Genomic DNA, 14,748 nt, shown 5'->3' on the forward strand with positions numbered 1-14,748 from the left:
CAACTTCTCAGCCAAACTGGTCTTAGACTGTTAACTATTGCCTTAGGCAACCTCTTCCTAGGGCCACTCCTTACTTCTCCCCAGTGATCTCATCAGACCTCTGTGTCACAGAGATTTAATATTTGCTTTCTTGCAGTTTTAAAAGAGATTACTTGTGAACGTTTCTTTGAATTACTAACAACAAAATGTATTATTAAAGAATTAGTACACACTTGTATAAAATCTCCATTTAATTCTCAAAATGATCTGGAATTCATATTTAGTGTCATGAGACAAAGAAAACATCTTTCTAGTCAAGTACTGGATTTTCCCTAGCACTACTAATTGAACAATTTGTCCCTTCCCCACTGACTAGTGCTATTGTCTCCTCTTGCATATGATAAATTAACAACTATTTACACTTTAAAGCAAAGACAAGAAACAACTCAGTGCTCCAATGGAATGTGATAATTCGACTGAAGTTGGGGAAGGGGTGATTGCCAGGTGGTAGGTAGGCTAGCTGAAACCAGAGGGAAAGAGAAAGAAAGGTCAGAAAAAAACTGTTTTCTGTCACAAAAGTGTTCCTTAGAGTTTTCATCCTTGGGTGTGACAAGCAAACTACTTGCTCTTACAAAGTTTGGCTGATCACTACATGTGTGTAGACCTCAGTCTCCTTATGCATCATGTGCAGATAGTGATAGTACCTACATCGTAGGGTGCTGTGTACTTGAGAGCTAACCCAAGCAAGGAACACATGGTTTGGGGTCAGTCAGCCAAGTGTCTGATCCCACGATCCACCACTAATTAGCTACCTGGTCCTAAGTAGTTTCCTAATTTTCCAGCCTGTTTCGTCATCTGAAATATATGGCAAATAGTAATTAATATTAATAGTAACTTAGAAAGTAAGAGTAATAGCTATCTTATGGGATTGCTATGAGAATTAAAGAGCTACTGCATTTAAAGGGTGCCTGGTGCATAGATAAATTTTCAATAAATCACAGTTGTGTTGTAGGGATTTTAATTTTTAACATCTATTATGGAAGGGTCAGGAAGAGAAAGAAGATTCAGCAAAGGAGACTGAGAAGTGGGCACCAGAAAGCTCTGGGAAGAGAAAACTGAGACTAATGTCATGGAAACCAAGGGAAAACAGTATTTAGAAGGAAGGCGATAATGAAAAAGGTCATTCAAAGGCTAGTTTCTCTTTACAAAATACTCATTTCATCTATGAACAAGTAAAGAGAATAAGGGAAAAAAAGGAAGAAAAAAACCCATAATCGTAAATGAAGGCTATTAGACACAAAATTCTCTAAAAGCCTTACATTGGCTAACTCCCTTAAATCTGATCTTGATATTCAAATGTCCTATATCTTCCAGAAAGAGAAACTGTAACCAGAAAAGACACGGGACTTTGGGCTGCCTGTCACTATCAAATCCAATAAGCAATGATAGCAATTGAATCTTTTATGGGCACTTTATTCAGATGGCTGGCAATCTGAGAAGATGGCAGGTTCATACCCTAACAAACCATTTTTTCTTCTTTCCTGGCCAGATCTTTTTTATAAAGGGGGTGAGGGAAGACAAATAATGTGTGGTGAGGGCTTTGAGATTCAGAAGCTGCAACATTCCTGTCCTCTGCAGTTAGCTGTTCCCAAGGAGGGGGGGTTCCACAAAAGGCCCAGATGCCTCCAACTTATCCCCAGGAGGTAATCTCTAGCCAGTGCTCCAGGAGGTCAGCTGTTTTCCCCAGGGGCCAGGATGGGCCTTATCTGTAGTTTCTGAAACAAAAGCTTTAACATACACATTACTTGCTAGACTTACAACTTTTTACCTTAAACTAAAATTTTCCAAGTCTTGAGACCCCTAACAAAACCAGTGTCACAAGTGAAACAAAATATCTTGTTTGCATCTTTTGGTGAAACAAAAAATTAGACAATATCAAGTTCACACAACAGACTGTAGCATCCAGCAAACTCGAGAACAAATATCGGAGACTTTCAGGGTATCAAAGATATTACTTTATTGGCCAAGTTTAACCTGCGCAGGGGCGAACTCTCAAAGTGTCCAGCGACACAGTGCCCGCAAGGAGCTGCAAACGAGAGCCGCGCCGAGCGCTTACAACTACGTTCTTATATATGGGCAGGCAAGCAAGCGTTATACAGAAGCAGACGTGGCAGTTAGTAATTCGCTTACAAAGACCGTGCTCGGGAATTTCAAACCAAGCATTCTTTCATAAGGCGGGAAGGCAGGCTGTTTGTTCATTAACCTTGAACAAGAATCTCCTGGTTCTAGCTAGCTAGTTTTCTATTTTCTCATTAAAAACTACAAAGCACTGCTTATCTAGCCTACCAGGGGGAGAGCGTCTGCTAGACACAGGATGTTTGCTTTAACTGTACTTTGTCTCTTTTATCATTTCTTTTTAGCTACAATGTGGTTCTTGTCTATTAAGGTTAAACTTAGTTCTTAATTTCCTTGTTCCCAACATTCCCCCGTTTTCTCTTGGGGGTGTGTCAAACCCTTGACTCTTCATCATCAGGAATCATAGTATAGGGTTGGGATACAACCATTAGCTTTACTACTTCTATTCTTTCTTTAATAAAGGCTATGACCCTATTTAAAATGTAGGGCCCTATAGTGATTGCTAGCAGGAGTATATTCCCAAGGTCCAGTCTACTTTTCTTCTAATTGATTTTCTGGGGATTTTGTCCTCCAAATCTCTATTTGGGGACCCTTTGGCTGCACCCTCCTTTTAGATATACCCACTTTAAATTCTTTTAAAGGACAATGGACGAAGGTCTCATCTTCTTGTAACTGCTTCTGGCTGAAAAATGGACGTTGTTTTACCCACCCATGGGTCAGGGGTGCCCTGAAAGGGGGGGGTGGTGTGTAGCACAGAGGAAGTCCTTCCTGTAAGGGGAAGGACCTTACAGAATCCTGGTCAGTTGGCTGTCACCAGGGAGTCGCAGGTTCGGTGTCCAAAGGCTGGTATTACTGGACCGTTGGCATCCTGGTCATATTCTGGAGGTGACAGATTTGGAAAGAGTTGGAAGGCACAATTAAATCATAACCACTAAATGACAAAGGCAGGGACTTAAGTAAGGAATGGCTTATCTGGAGGAAGGTGTACAAGGCACGCTACACCTATCCGAAACTCTTGTGGCTCGCTATACTTCACTCGGGCTGAGGGGAATATGTTAGGATTTCCCTCCTTTCAGATACCTGGGCCCTTTCTGTCCAAGCCATCAAGACAGAAAAGGCAAAATTAGTTCTAAAGTGAAGCCCACAGACCGCCCAAACCATTCACCAACCCAACCACTCAGTTCAGCCAAACCGTTGAGTCTCAGGGGGTGATGATGAAAATGGGCTCCTTAAAGCGAGGTTTATATTCACTCACTCATTCAACCAATTACTCAGGTAATGAAGTCATAGGCATATGCCCTATGAAAACAGAAGAACACACAGGTTAATTCACACAACAATCCCCAAACCAGTCTCTGTGCCTGTGAGACTGTCTTTTGGGAAGACACTCAATTGCAAGGTTTTTCCTGTAATAACATTTAGCAATGGCAACTTCACAGGTCCTCCGTACCTGTAAATTGTACATCTTTGGTGACATTACAAACTCAGTTTCAACTTTCAAATGAAAACAAACTTTTAAGACAGTTAGCTGCACCATTCTGATGTCCAATAATACTAAGCATTGTGATTTTCCTTGAACCACAATTTTTCTCCTTAAGATCACCCTCACTGTTATTAAAGGACTACTTTGAGTCCCACTTTTAATTTTGACTGTTCGTTTGCATAAACACACCAAGAGCAGCCTGGATCACTTATGATCCTTGAGTCTACCTTGCTGGAACTTACACAGGGAACCTTCAGATTGACTTCTCAGTCCGCCCCTGGGGCATCGAAGCAGACCCACACATTTGCCATCTGGCTTCGCCTGTACCAGTTGTTTCACTCAAATCCTTGAGGCTTCCATTGTGCTTACAGGTTCCTTTTTGGCCATCTTTCAGAAAAGCAACCTTCGTTCCTTCCCTGGAAAGACTGCCGTGAACCACACAACCAACCGAAGTACCAGGCTTTTTCGTGGGCTTACGCTAGCTTCGCTAGTCAATCCCAGGTCCTCAGGGTTTTCTGGTGACAACCAGAACCCATACATGCCTCCTTCAGGCGTGACATTCCAGTCAAAGTCTTGGTTAACAAAACCACTATTAACGACTGGTCTTATTGGTTTTATGCAAAGAAACCTTATATTATCACTCACTCCTTCAGAATGCCAAATTCTGGAGGGATCAGGTAGGGAGAAAAAATACAAAGCGTGAAGGAAAATCCTTTCCCTTCTGATATCCACCGGGCTTCTTAAAACCTTCATTTCTACAGACTTTCTGCAACATTCACAAACCCTTTATTTTATACAGCTTCTGATATCCACCAAGATTGTATCTTTATGCCTTATACCTTTCATTACTAACACACACCACATAAATTTTTTTCTAAAACTTTCACTTTTCCATTTATCTTTACAGTTTTCCACAGACCTTTTTAACATTTACAAACCTTTTATTCTTTCTTTTATACACCTTTTTTCATTTACGTATCTTTCACTTTCCTATTTACTTTCCTATAGAGCGTGAAGTTTTAACCTTCCCTGGAATTCTTAATTTCTTTTTTAGAGCAGATACAGAGCAAAATCCAAAACACAGAGTTTCCAGAACAGTACACAGGTAGGGGCATTCTCTTTCACAGAGACATGCTTCTTCAGGCCCGGTCTTTTGGCAGAGACATGCTGCTTTGCCCATGGCTGATGCACTTATCAGCCCCAAATGACCCTGCCTGGGTCCCGAGTGGCAAAGGCATCCTCCCCAGCCAGTTACAGGCAACCTTTCCTAGGTCTTAAAGTACAGAAGGTTTCAGATTAGAAACAACGCCAATGTTAGAAATCTTGCTCGTTTCCTACAAAACCAGAAAACAATTCAGGTTTCCTCTACTCCAGGTTTAAAACTTTCACATTCTTTACACATAATTTTTACACATTCAGATTTAACCATTAATCTTTTTTTTTAATCCTGGTTCCTTTCCCACACTGGGAAGGATTATACTTAAACTCAGTACTTAGACTCAGCATGTGGCACTCACCGATTCTGATTGGTGCCTCTGACAGTTCATGGTTCCTCTCCCCCCTCCGCCCGGGTCTTAGAGCGGTCGGGGATGCGGCATGGGAGTCTTCACTTAATTCCTAGGATTTTACTAACCTTCTGTGTGATTTCTTGAGTTGATACACACATTCACTCTCTTTCCATGAGACAATTCCAGTCTGGTGATGAAGCCAGGTGCGCTTTCAGAGACTCAAAAGCCTGAGTGCGCTCCTTTGTCCACTTTAAAGGGCTATATTCTGGTCCCTTCAGAGCCTCACACAGTGGATTAGCAGTGAGCCCAAAGCTTGGAATTCAAATGCAGCAGTCACTTGCCATCCTTGGGAATCTCCTTAACTGTTTCTTAGTGTTGGGAAGAGTCCTCTGTGGACTTTTGTTGCACGGCCTGCACTTACTTAGACTTTCTGTTTAGGGATGCCTTATAATGCTCTAAGAGAGAAAGGCCATCCCCTTAAGGGTCCCAGTTGGGCTCAGTTATAGGTATTGCCCTGGGAAGGCCCAGAGCCCCATTTGGATTTTCTTGGTTTAATCTCCAAGCCTTTTCATTTGCCTTATCCAACACCAGTCTCTGCTCATCCCCCCTTACTGAAGCAAAGAATTCCATAAGGCTCCTGTGTCTGCCCAATTGAGAAGATAAGTGGCAAAAAAAAAAAAACAGACACAATTAAATCAGTCATTTTAGCAGGGTTATGTCCATAAGAAGGGTTTGAGCTTTTCCAGTTTAACAGATCCAATGTACAAAACAGAGTATGTGCCAGATAACATCTAGCAGACTGGCCTTCTGGCCTTACTCTCACTAAAAAAGTCTCCGAAAAGGATATTGCCCTGCCCCAGTAGGGGTTTTTCCTCCACCAAATCTGGTTTTTTGACCGATTCAAGGTAGAGATGCCAGTTCAGGCACACTGTTCCCATTTCACTCACAGGAGTGGATCCCCTGGGGCTGCAGGAACTCTAATCAGCCAGCAGCAGTCTAATACCTAGATCTTCTTGGCCCCTCTCCTCTGACCTTCTATCTTTCATATGTAAATTTTCTTTTCTCTGAGCCATTAACTGACTTTGCTAAAATTGGTAGGCTTCCTTGCTGCTGCCTTTAATCCCCTTAACAGAACCCTGTGGTACTGGAGGAGCGCATCTCTTCCCCCAGTAGTATTAGGGTCCGAAGCAGGGGGTTGAGAGGGGAGGATGTCCTCGATCTCACTTCTACCAGCTATTGTCTCCCCCTCCTGTCCTAATACAGATTTTGCCGCCTCCCTTATAACACGGTCTCTTTCCTCTGATGTAAAGAGAGTCTGCAAAATCTGCTGACAATCATCCCAAGTTGGCTGTGAGGCAGGAGGTAGTCAGGAAGGAAGCTCCCAAGGCCCCGCAGGGCTGAGGTAGAAAACACCTATACATGACAAAGACCCCCTAAGTCGGGTTGTTCCTGTTTTCTGGGACAACTCTGAATCATAGAATGCGCCTGCGCGCTACCCCTGATTCATTATAATATCATTATAATGAAATAACATTGTGGGACTCCTTTCTCCAGTAGCCAATCAAGAAAGTCATGGGAAACCACGCATGCGCAGTAGCTTTGAAATCCAACTCCTTGTACCTGCGCAGGAAAAGCCCGCCAAAGACTAGCAGGGGGCTTCTGCCCCTATAAGAATAGAATCCCCCAGCCCACGTGCCCTTTTTTTTTTCCTCTGCTCAGAGCTGGCTCACTCCCGTGTCCTGTGGTATGTACTATCACTTAATAAACCTCCCCTCTTTCTTTATGCTATAAACTTTGTGTGTTCGGTTCAATTCTTTGTTCTCAATCACTAAGAACCTGGTTACCTGTGCACACCTGTGACAGCTGGTGAGTCCTAAAAATGGTTTCTAGGAGGGAAATCAATCTCTGGGGTTTCTCAGAAAACGGGGGATTCTGGTGCTTCCAATTATACAAATCACTAGTGGAAAAGGGAACATAGATTAACCGTGGGGGTGCCCGCGGCGGGGCATCCGGTGCCGGGGGCGCTTCCCGGAGCAGTAAGATGGTGGCGCCTCCCGGAGGAGGCAAGATGGCGGTGCCCCCCCGCCCCCCTGCGCCCGTTCCATAGCGAGTTCCCCCTCGCATATGTGGCGGGCTGGAAACTCCACCTGTCTCCTGCAAGGAAGAATCAGGCTCCTCCTTCCGGGCATAAGGCAGGGGGTGCATTCACAGGATCTAAATGGTCCTCCAGCGGCCCTGGTAAGATGGGGTACAGTCTCGACTGTCCCGGGGGCCCACCTGATGCGGTGACCGGGGTCTCAGTTCCCCTCCCTTTCGCCTTATTCCCCGCTGATGCTAGGCACACTGCCTGCCTCCCTCTCTGATTTCCACCCTGACACTTCTTGATGTATCGGGGCCGCTGGTGGCAATGTCGACCCAGACATCTATATAGAGGAACTGATCTGGATGGGGAACCCTGTATACTGTGGCTCGAACAGCAAAAAGGGTGGGCAAGTTAAAAGTCCCCCCCCCCAGGGCCACCCAACATCAAATGCAGGCCACTCGAGTTGACTTAACGTTCTTAAAAAAATTCCGGATCCGGTGGGGGTCCTCCATACCCTCGTGCTCGCCACTGGAAATCGGAAAAATTCCTTAACAGACAATCAAGTGGGGATCCCGGCACCTACTCCTGTTGGCCCATTCTGATGAGGTCCGGGAGATAGGAGAAGAGACAAATAATACAAACCAACAAGGTGACAGACAAGGCAATATCCCTCACACACGAATTAGGCATGTAATTCAGAAGTCAACTTGTGACACAACGCGCAGACAAAACAAGGCGCAGACAAAACAAGACACAGAACACAGTCGCTCGCCCGCCTGGCCTGCCCTCTCGCGAGGTGATGTCAATCTTGGCTAAGGCTGCCCGATCAGAGTCCGGGTTAGACTGCCAGCTGTGATGCCGTATGACCTGACACAGGAACCGCTGGTTAGGGCCCTCTCATGCCCCGTAGGTTTCCCCGTGGGGCTACAAACACAGTCACTCACGAGCTTGTTCACTCACACACTCAAATATTTCAATCGCAGCGCGGCGCAGCGCAAAAGTTCCTTCTTTAATGTGACCGGTCACGGAACTTTCTTTCCCAGTAACTGAAAAACTCCCAGGCGGCGTCCCACCTCTTGGAAGCCCCTGGGTGGACTGCCGGCAGCGTCCCACCTACCACCTCAGGGTAGTTTCCCTACTCCGGAGCCAAAACCGGGAACAGAAAGAGGATCCTCACTACTCACCCGGCTTGAGCCGTCCCTTCAGTCTCCGACCTGTGATCTCGCTGGGGCCTCCAAAATGTAGCATCCAGCAAACTCGAGAATGAATATCGGAGACTTTCAGGGTATCAAAGATATTACTTTATTGGCCAAGTTTAACCTGCGCAGGGGCGAACTCTCAAAGTGTCCAGCGACACAGTGCCCGCAAGGAGCTGCAAACGAGAGCCGCGCCGAACGCTTACAACTACGTTCTTATATATGGGCAGGCAAGCAAGCGTTATACAGAAGCAGACGTGGCAGTTAGTAATTCGCTTACAAAGACCGTGCTCGGGAATTTCAAACCAAGCATTCTTTCATAAGGCGGGAAGGCAGGCTGTTTGTTCATTAACCTAGTAATCTCCTGGTTCTAGCTAGCTAGTTTTCTATTTTCTCATTAAAAACTACAAAGCACTGCTTATCTAGCCTACCAGGGGGAGAGCGTCTGCTAGACACAGGATGTTTGCTTTGACTGTACTTTGTCTCTTTTATCATTTCTTTTTAGCTACAATGTGGTTCTTGTCTATTAAGGTTAAACTTAGTTCTTAATTTCCTTGTTCCCAACACAGACCACATGGAGGAGGGTAGAAAGGGAATGAATCACAGAACAGTTATCAAAGCATTGGTCTGTACTGAACTCCCAAAGAACTCCAGTGAAAAGAAAGGTGGTGGTTAAATGTAGCATCTGCTTTATTTATTTTTCCTTTTACTCTACCTGGGCCCAGAAAGATTTTATGATAACATAGATTGTTTACCTGAGTAAATCATTTCATGCGGGAGGTGGAACATTATTGCACTCTGAGACAGAAGAGGGTACAGACATTTCCCTCACCACCCATCTTTACTTAGGTGCAGGTAAAAGTTGGGGAAGAAATCCCTTGGGAGGATGGCTGGGGAATGTTGGGGGCCCCTGTGGCTCTGGGTAGAGCTACCTCCTGCTGGAGGTGGGGGAAGGGTCCCTTTTGGCTCTGGAGACATGGAGGTGACTGCCAGGGCCCCAGGAGTGCTCCAGAAGGATGCAAGGAGTTTTGCTCCAGGTCAGTTCTCAGCTAAAGGGTCCCAGGCAGAAGGGCCCTCCTAGTCTCCTTCTGGCCATGGGGGTGAGGAGGTGAGGCTTAAAGCAAACAGGGAATGTGGGGTGGGGGAGGGGTGATGGCACAGCAGGGGAGGCTGAGCCTCTGTGCCCCTCCACCAAGAGACAGTGTTAGAGTGTGGCTTGGGGTGGGGGTTGTATGATGAGCTTATGGGATCATGGATGGAACTGGAACAAGAAGCCAGAAAAAAGGGCTGATGGGTTGATTCCATAGGGAGGAGCCCTTCAAGGCAGGTTCTGGGTGCAGCAGCCCAGGGAAGGCTGTAGTGTGCTTCTTGCAGTGCCTGGCTTCTCCCCCTCCCCCTGGCCTCAGCCTAGGGTATCCCTTTGTCCCTATTGAGCAGGCCATCAACTGCTAGTGTAATTTAAGCCTCAGAACCTCCCTCACCTCAGGACCACACAGCCAAGGGTTCTGTGTGAATCCTCTGGGTCCGCAGTTCCTACCAGGCTTCCTGTCAATCTAGATGTTGAGTTCCTAGCCTGGTCATTGCTCTCTCCTCCCTTCTCCCCTCTCCTCCGCATACATCTATGCTTTCTTTCCCCCCACACCATCTCCCACTGCAGCACACCCTGTCCTCTGAGCCCAGCAGAGCCCTTCCTTCCTTCCTTCCTGACAAACTCCCTCAGGTTCTCAGATCTGCACTGAGCATTAATTCCTTCTTGAGTACTGCTCCTTCTCTTTAGTATAATGGTTCTGAACCAAGGGCAATTTTGTCTGTCCTCTCCCCGAGATATATGGCAATGTCTGGAGATATTTTTGGTTGTCACAGCTGGGTAGGTCACAATTGGTACTACTGGTACCCAGCAAGTAGAGGCCAGGATACTGCTAAATATTGTATCATGCAGAGGACAGGCACTAAAATAAAGAATTATCTGGCCTAAATAGCATCAAGGCTGAAAACCTGTGCTGTGTCATGTAGCTACAAGTCTATAGGGTTAGACTTGGAAATTGCTAGCTATGGAGCCTTTTGACACTAAATTTCCAGAAACAGTTCCTCTCTCTGCTCCTTATTCTGGGGAGGGGGGTTGGGTGTTGCCATGAAATAGTTACAACATTGGCAAGAATCTAAAGAAAGAAAATAGAGGGAGACTCTCCACCACCCAAATTTTTTGCCAATTTTTAGAGAAAGTACAGAACTATAACTTTTGAATGCCTTTCTGCCTCAACAAGATAGTGCTGCTTTTCAGAAAGAGAATAGTAACTTATGATTCTAGCAATTTATCAAATGTGAATTTTCATTTGGTGGAAGTTAAATGCAACATGTTTTGGAGCCTTTCTTTCAATTTTATTTTCTTCAATCTTAAACCTTCTAACCTTCTACTGTGTAGCCAAACACTATAGAGGTAACTCTGTCCAGAAAAACTAAATGTCTTTGTTTTAGTTTTTTCTTAACAGTGTGCTTATTTCTCAGAAACTGTCCCAAAGACTGGCTTGTTTCCTTAAACTGAGCTTTTTGGGGCTCTTTCTAATTAAATAGTGAAAATTCTCACCAACAGATATAACGGTCAGCCTAACCTCTTCCCACCCTCCCCCCCCCCAAACTCTTGCCAGTTTCTTCCATCTGCACCCAGTTGTCTCCAGCATGGGGGAACAGAACCACTCTCCTGGGAATGAGCTTCAGCACTGGACACAATCAGAAACTCCTGGAAAGAAAATCTGGCACTCCCAGGCCTACGCCCTTGGGGCCATTTCCAATTTTATGTCTACTTTTCTGACCTTTCCTATTTACAAGGTTGTGTTCCGGCAACAGATCCATGCTATGGCAGTGTCAGAGGCTCTGCGACAGCTTTGGCATGAAGGCCCCCAGTACTTCTACCGGGAATCTACCCACCTCTTCTCTCCAAGACGTTGCAAGGGACTCTACTGTTTGGGACTTACGATAGCCTGCTGTGCTCTCTCTCCCCTGATGGTCCACACTCCCTGGGACACCGCTGGGCTGCGGGGCTCATGTCTGGTGTTGTGGAGGCTGTGGCACTCAGCCCCTTTGAAAGAGTACAAAATGTGCTCCAGGATGGTCGCAAGCAAGCTCGCTTCCCTACCACCTTCAGCATTCTCAAGGAATTCAACTCATATGGGCTTTGGGGGCGGCTGTCACTAGGCTACTATCGTGGTTTCTGGCCTGTTCTTCTCAGGAACAGCCTGGGGAGTGGTCTGTATTTCTCCTTCAAGGACCCTATCCAGGATGGCTTGGCAAAGCAAGGGCTACCCCACTGGGTTCCTGCCTTGGTGTCTGGGAGTGTCAATGGAACGATCACCTGCTTAGTTCTCTATCCTCTGATTGTGCTGGTTGCCAATATGCAGTCCCATATTGGCTGGCAGAGCATGCCCAGCCTGTGGGCCTCTGCCTGGGACATGTGGGACACTCGGGGCCGAAAGGTGTTCCTGATTTATCGTGGAGGCTCCCTCGTCATCCTAAGGTCCAGTGTAACATGGGGCCTCACTACTGCTATCCATGACTTCCTTTCAGTGGGGGGAGGGAAGTCAGAATGAGGTTTGGAAAAGAAAGAGGTGGGGATTGTCGGGGGATGGGGAGGAGTTAGTCTCTCATTCTTCTGGGAGGTGGCCTCAGTGTTTTAGAATGAGAGTTGGGAGGATGGGTTAGGTAAAGGGTTGGGCTGTCCCAGGTATAGGAAGGTCAGTCTGACCATTGGCCATTATGGCTGGCGTCAGATGTCTATTGTGGGAAGTGGGAGGCAGTTTCGATTAAGCTTCAGGCTATCAAGTAAGTAGGGATAACTGAGTCATGGGCAGTCCAGTGGGTTGGGGAACTGGCCTGACCCTTTAACCTACCATAAAAGAAATCATGCTGCCACCAACCTTGCCCTGCTCACAAGAATAGGAACTGATAAAACTGCAAGGAACATGGGACCCTCAGGGACTGAGGCCACAAGTCATTTTTTATCACCCTCCGATCTGAGGCTGAGATGGGGCAGGATGCCAGGAAGGTCTTTCTGTGTCTCCTCTCTCCTATTAATGTCTTTAGTTCTAAAAAGGCATTTAAACCTTCTAATCCCCGTATTTTTTATATGCCCTGGAATCCAGAGTGCTTTTTATCTTTCCCTGGCTATTCCTATTCTTGGATCTGGGTGAAGTTGTCTTGGAATCCTTTGACAGCAGGACATTAGGGTGAGACTTGGGTGGCCTGAACTTCCCAGTACTGGAATCTCAAGTGTAGCTACTTTTTCTGTAACTAGGGAGGAGGCAGAGATGGTAGTATCAGCCTAAAGGACAGTCTTATTGCTGCCACCAGGCTTTATCCAGAAGCAGGAGTAGCAGCAATCTACGGAATCTACCTAGGGAAGGAAGAGCTGCCCTTTCCCAAAATGAACAGGAATGGACCCCCTGAAGTACCCATTTGCCATTTTTGCCTTCACCATCATCCCTTCATTAGATTTCTTAGATTCATTAGAGAAGAAAGTGTTGAGACATTATTAAGTAGTGGATGCAGACTTGACTCTGTGACTTAAGAGACAGGCCAACTGTGATAAGGGAGATATGCATCCCATTTCAGCTTTCCTTTTCCTCATGTCTAAACAAGGTTGATGAAAACTCTACTACACAGTATGACACTCCTCATTATAGTTTTCATATTTAGTTTTCTTATTTTACCTCTATATTCCTAAAAGTAATATTGTAATGAGGAAAGCACGCTTGTGTGACTGGTAAGTGGGGACGGTAGGAAATAAGACAAGATTCAAAAGTTAGTTCTAGTACCACTTCTTCTTTTGGAACTCTGTCTTTGCTTTGCCTTTTGCTTTGCTTCTGTTCTGGAAGGAAATTAAGATTTCCCAGAAAGAGTTAAAGCTTTGCACTATTTGGGAAAGTGAATAAAGGCAAGTATAAGGCATAGAAATGCAATTTTAGTGGATATTTGAAAGACAAGGATTTTCCTTTTTGCTTTATATTTTTATCCCTACCTGACCCCTCCAGAATTTGGCATTCTGAAGGAGTGATGACATAAGATTTCTTTACATAAAACCAACAAGACCAGTTTCCAATGTTGGTTTTGTCAACCAAGAGTTTGCCTGGAATGTCATGCTTGAAGGAAGCATACCTGTGCTCTGGTTGTTACCAGAAAGGCTTGAGGAGCTGGGATTAACTTTTAATGCTAACAAAAGCCTACTGGAAAAAAGGTCTAGTAACTTGGTTGGTTGTGTGGTTCGTAGCAATCTTTCCAGAGAAGGACCAAAGGTTGCTTTCCTGAAAGATGGCTAGGAGGAACCTTAAGGCACAATGGAAACTTCAAGGACTTAAAAGAAGCAAGTGCTACATTGGAGATGCTTGGAGCTGAACTGTGACTGGGAATGCTGAATTACAGACTTCAGCTTCTCTGAAGCCAGAAGGCAGGTGTGTGGCTTAGCCTCTGTGCCTTGAAGAGTGGACTAAAGGGTCAATCTTAATGTTTGTTGTACGAGCCCTGGCTGGTGTGGCTCAGTAAATTGATTGCCAGTCTGCAAACCGAAAGGTTGACAGTTCGATTCCCAGTCAGGGCACATGCCTGGATTGTGGGCTGGGTCCTCAGTTGGGGGCGTGCGAAAGGCAACTGATCCATCAATGTATCTCTCACACATCGATGTTTCTCTCTCTTTCTCTCTCCCTCCCTTGCCCACTGCCTAATCATAAATAAAAATATTTTTTAAAAATTAAAAAAAATAAATGCTCCTTGTGTGAATTCCAGCAAAACAGACTTAAAAATCATATGTGATCAATTGTTGCTCTTGTTGTGTTTATGCAAGCAAACAGGAAAAGTTAAAACTGGACTTAATGCAATCCCTTTAATGACAATGAGGGTGATCCTAAGAGGAAAAATCGTGATTCAAGGAAAATCACAATGCTCAGTGGTGGACATTAGACTAGTGCAGCCAGCTGTCTTAAAGTTTGTTTTCATGTGGAAGTTGAAACTGGGTTTGCGACATCATCATAGATGCTCAATTTACAGGCAAAAAGGATCTGTCAAATTGCCACTGTTAAATTTCTGGCAAAGGCCTTGCAACTGGATGTCTTCCCAAAACAGTCTTGCGACAGTGACTAGTTTGTAGGCTGTTATGTGATTTAATGGGTTCTTCTTTCTGTTTTCATAGGGTGTAACTGTGACCTCATTACCTGAGTGATTGGTTACACAATAGGGGCCTCACTTAAGGAGCCCATCTGTATCATCACCTCCTGAGACTCAATGGTTTGGCTGAACTAAGTGGTTGGTTTGGTGAAGGGTGGGGCAGTCTGTGGGCTTCACTTTAAAAATTGGTTTCTTTTTCTGCCCTAAAGGTTT

At 45.3% G+C, this 14,748-nt stretch overlaps 1 protein-coding gene across 1 annotated transcript; it reads left to right on the plus strand.

The window, feature by feature from the left end:
• The first annotated feature begins 9,361 nt into the window (after positions 1-9,361).
• On the plus strand, positions 9,362-11,969 carry LOC123805035 (solute carrier family 25 member 53-like). Its single transcript, XM_045817465.1, is given in 3 exon segments — positions 9,362-9,422; positions 10,976-11,293; positions 11,296-11,969. Coding segments are annotated over 3 exon segments (1,053 nt in total).
• The last annotated feature ends 2,779 nt before the right edge of the window (positions 11,970-14,748 follow it).

This window comes from Phyllostomus hastatus, unplaced genomic scaffold, assembly GCF_019186645.2.
Source record: "Phyllostomus hastatus isolate PE091 unplaced genomic scaffold, TTU_PhHast_1.1 phas_scaffold_28, whole genome shotgun sequence".
NCBI classification, from domain to species: domain Eukaryota; kingdom Metazoa; phylum Chordata; class Mammalia; order Chiroptera; family Phyllostomidae; genus Phyllostomus; species Phyllostomus hastatus.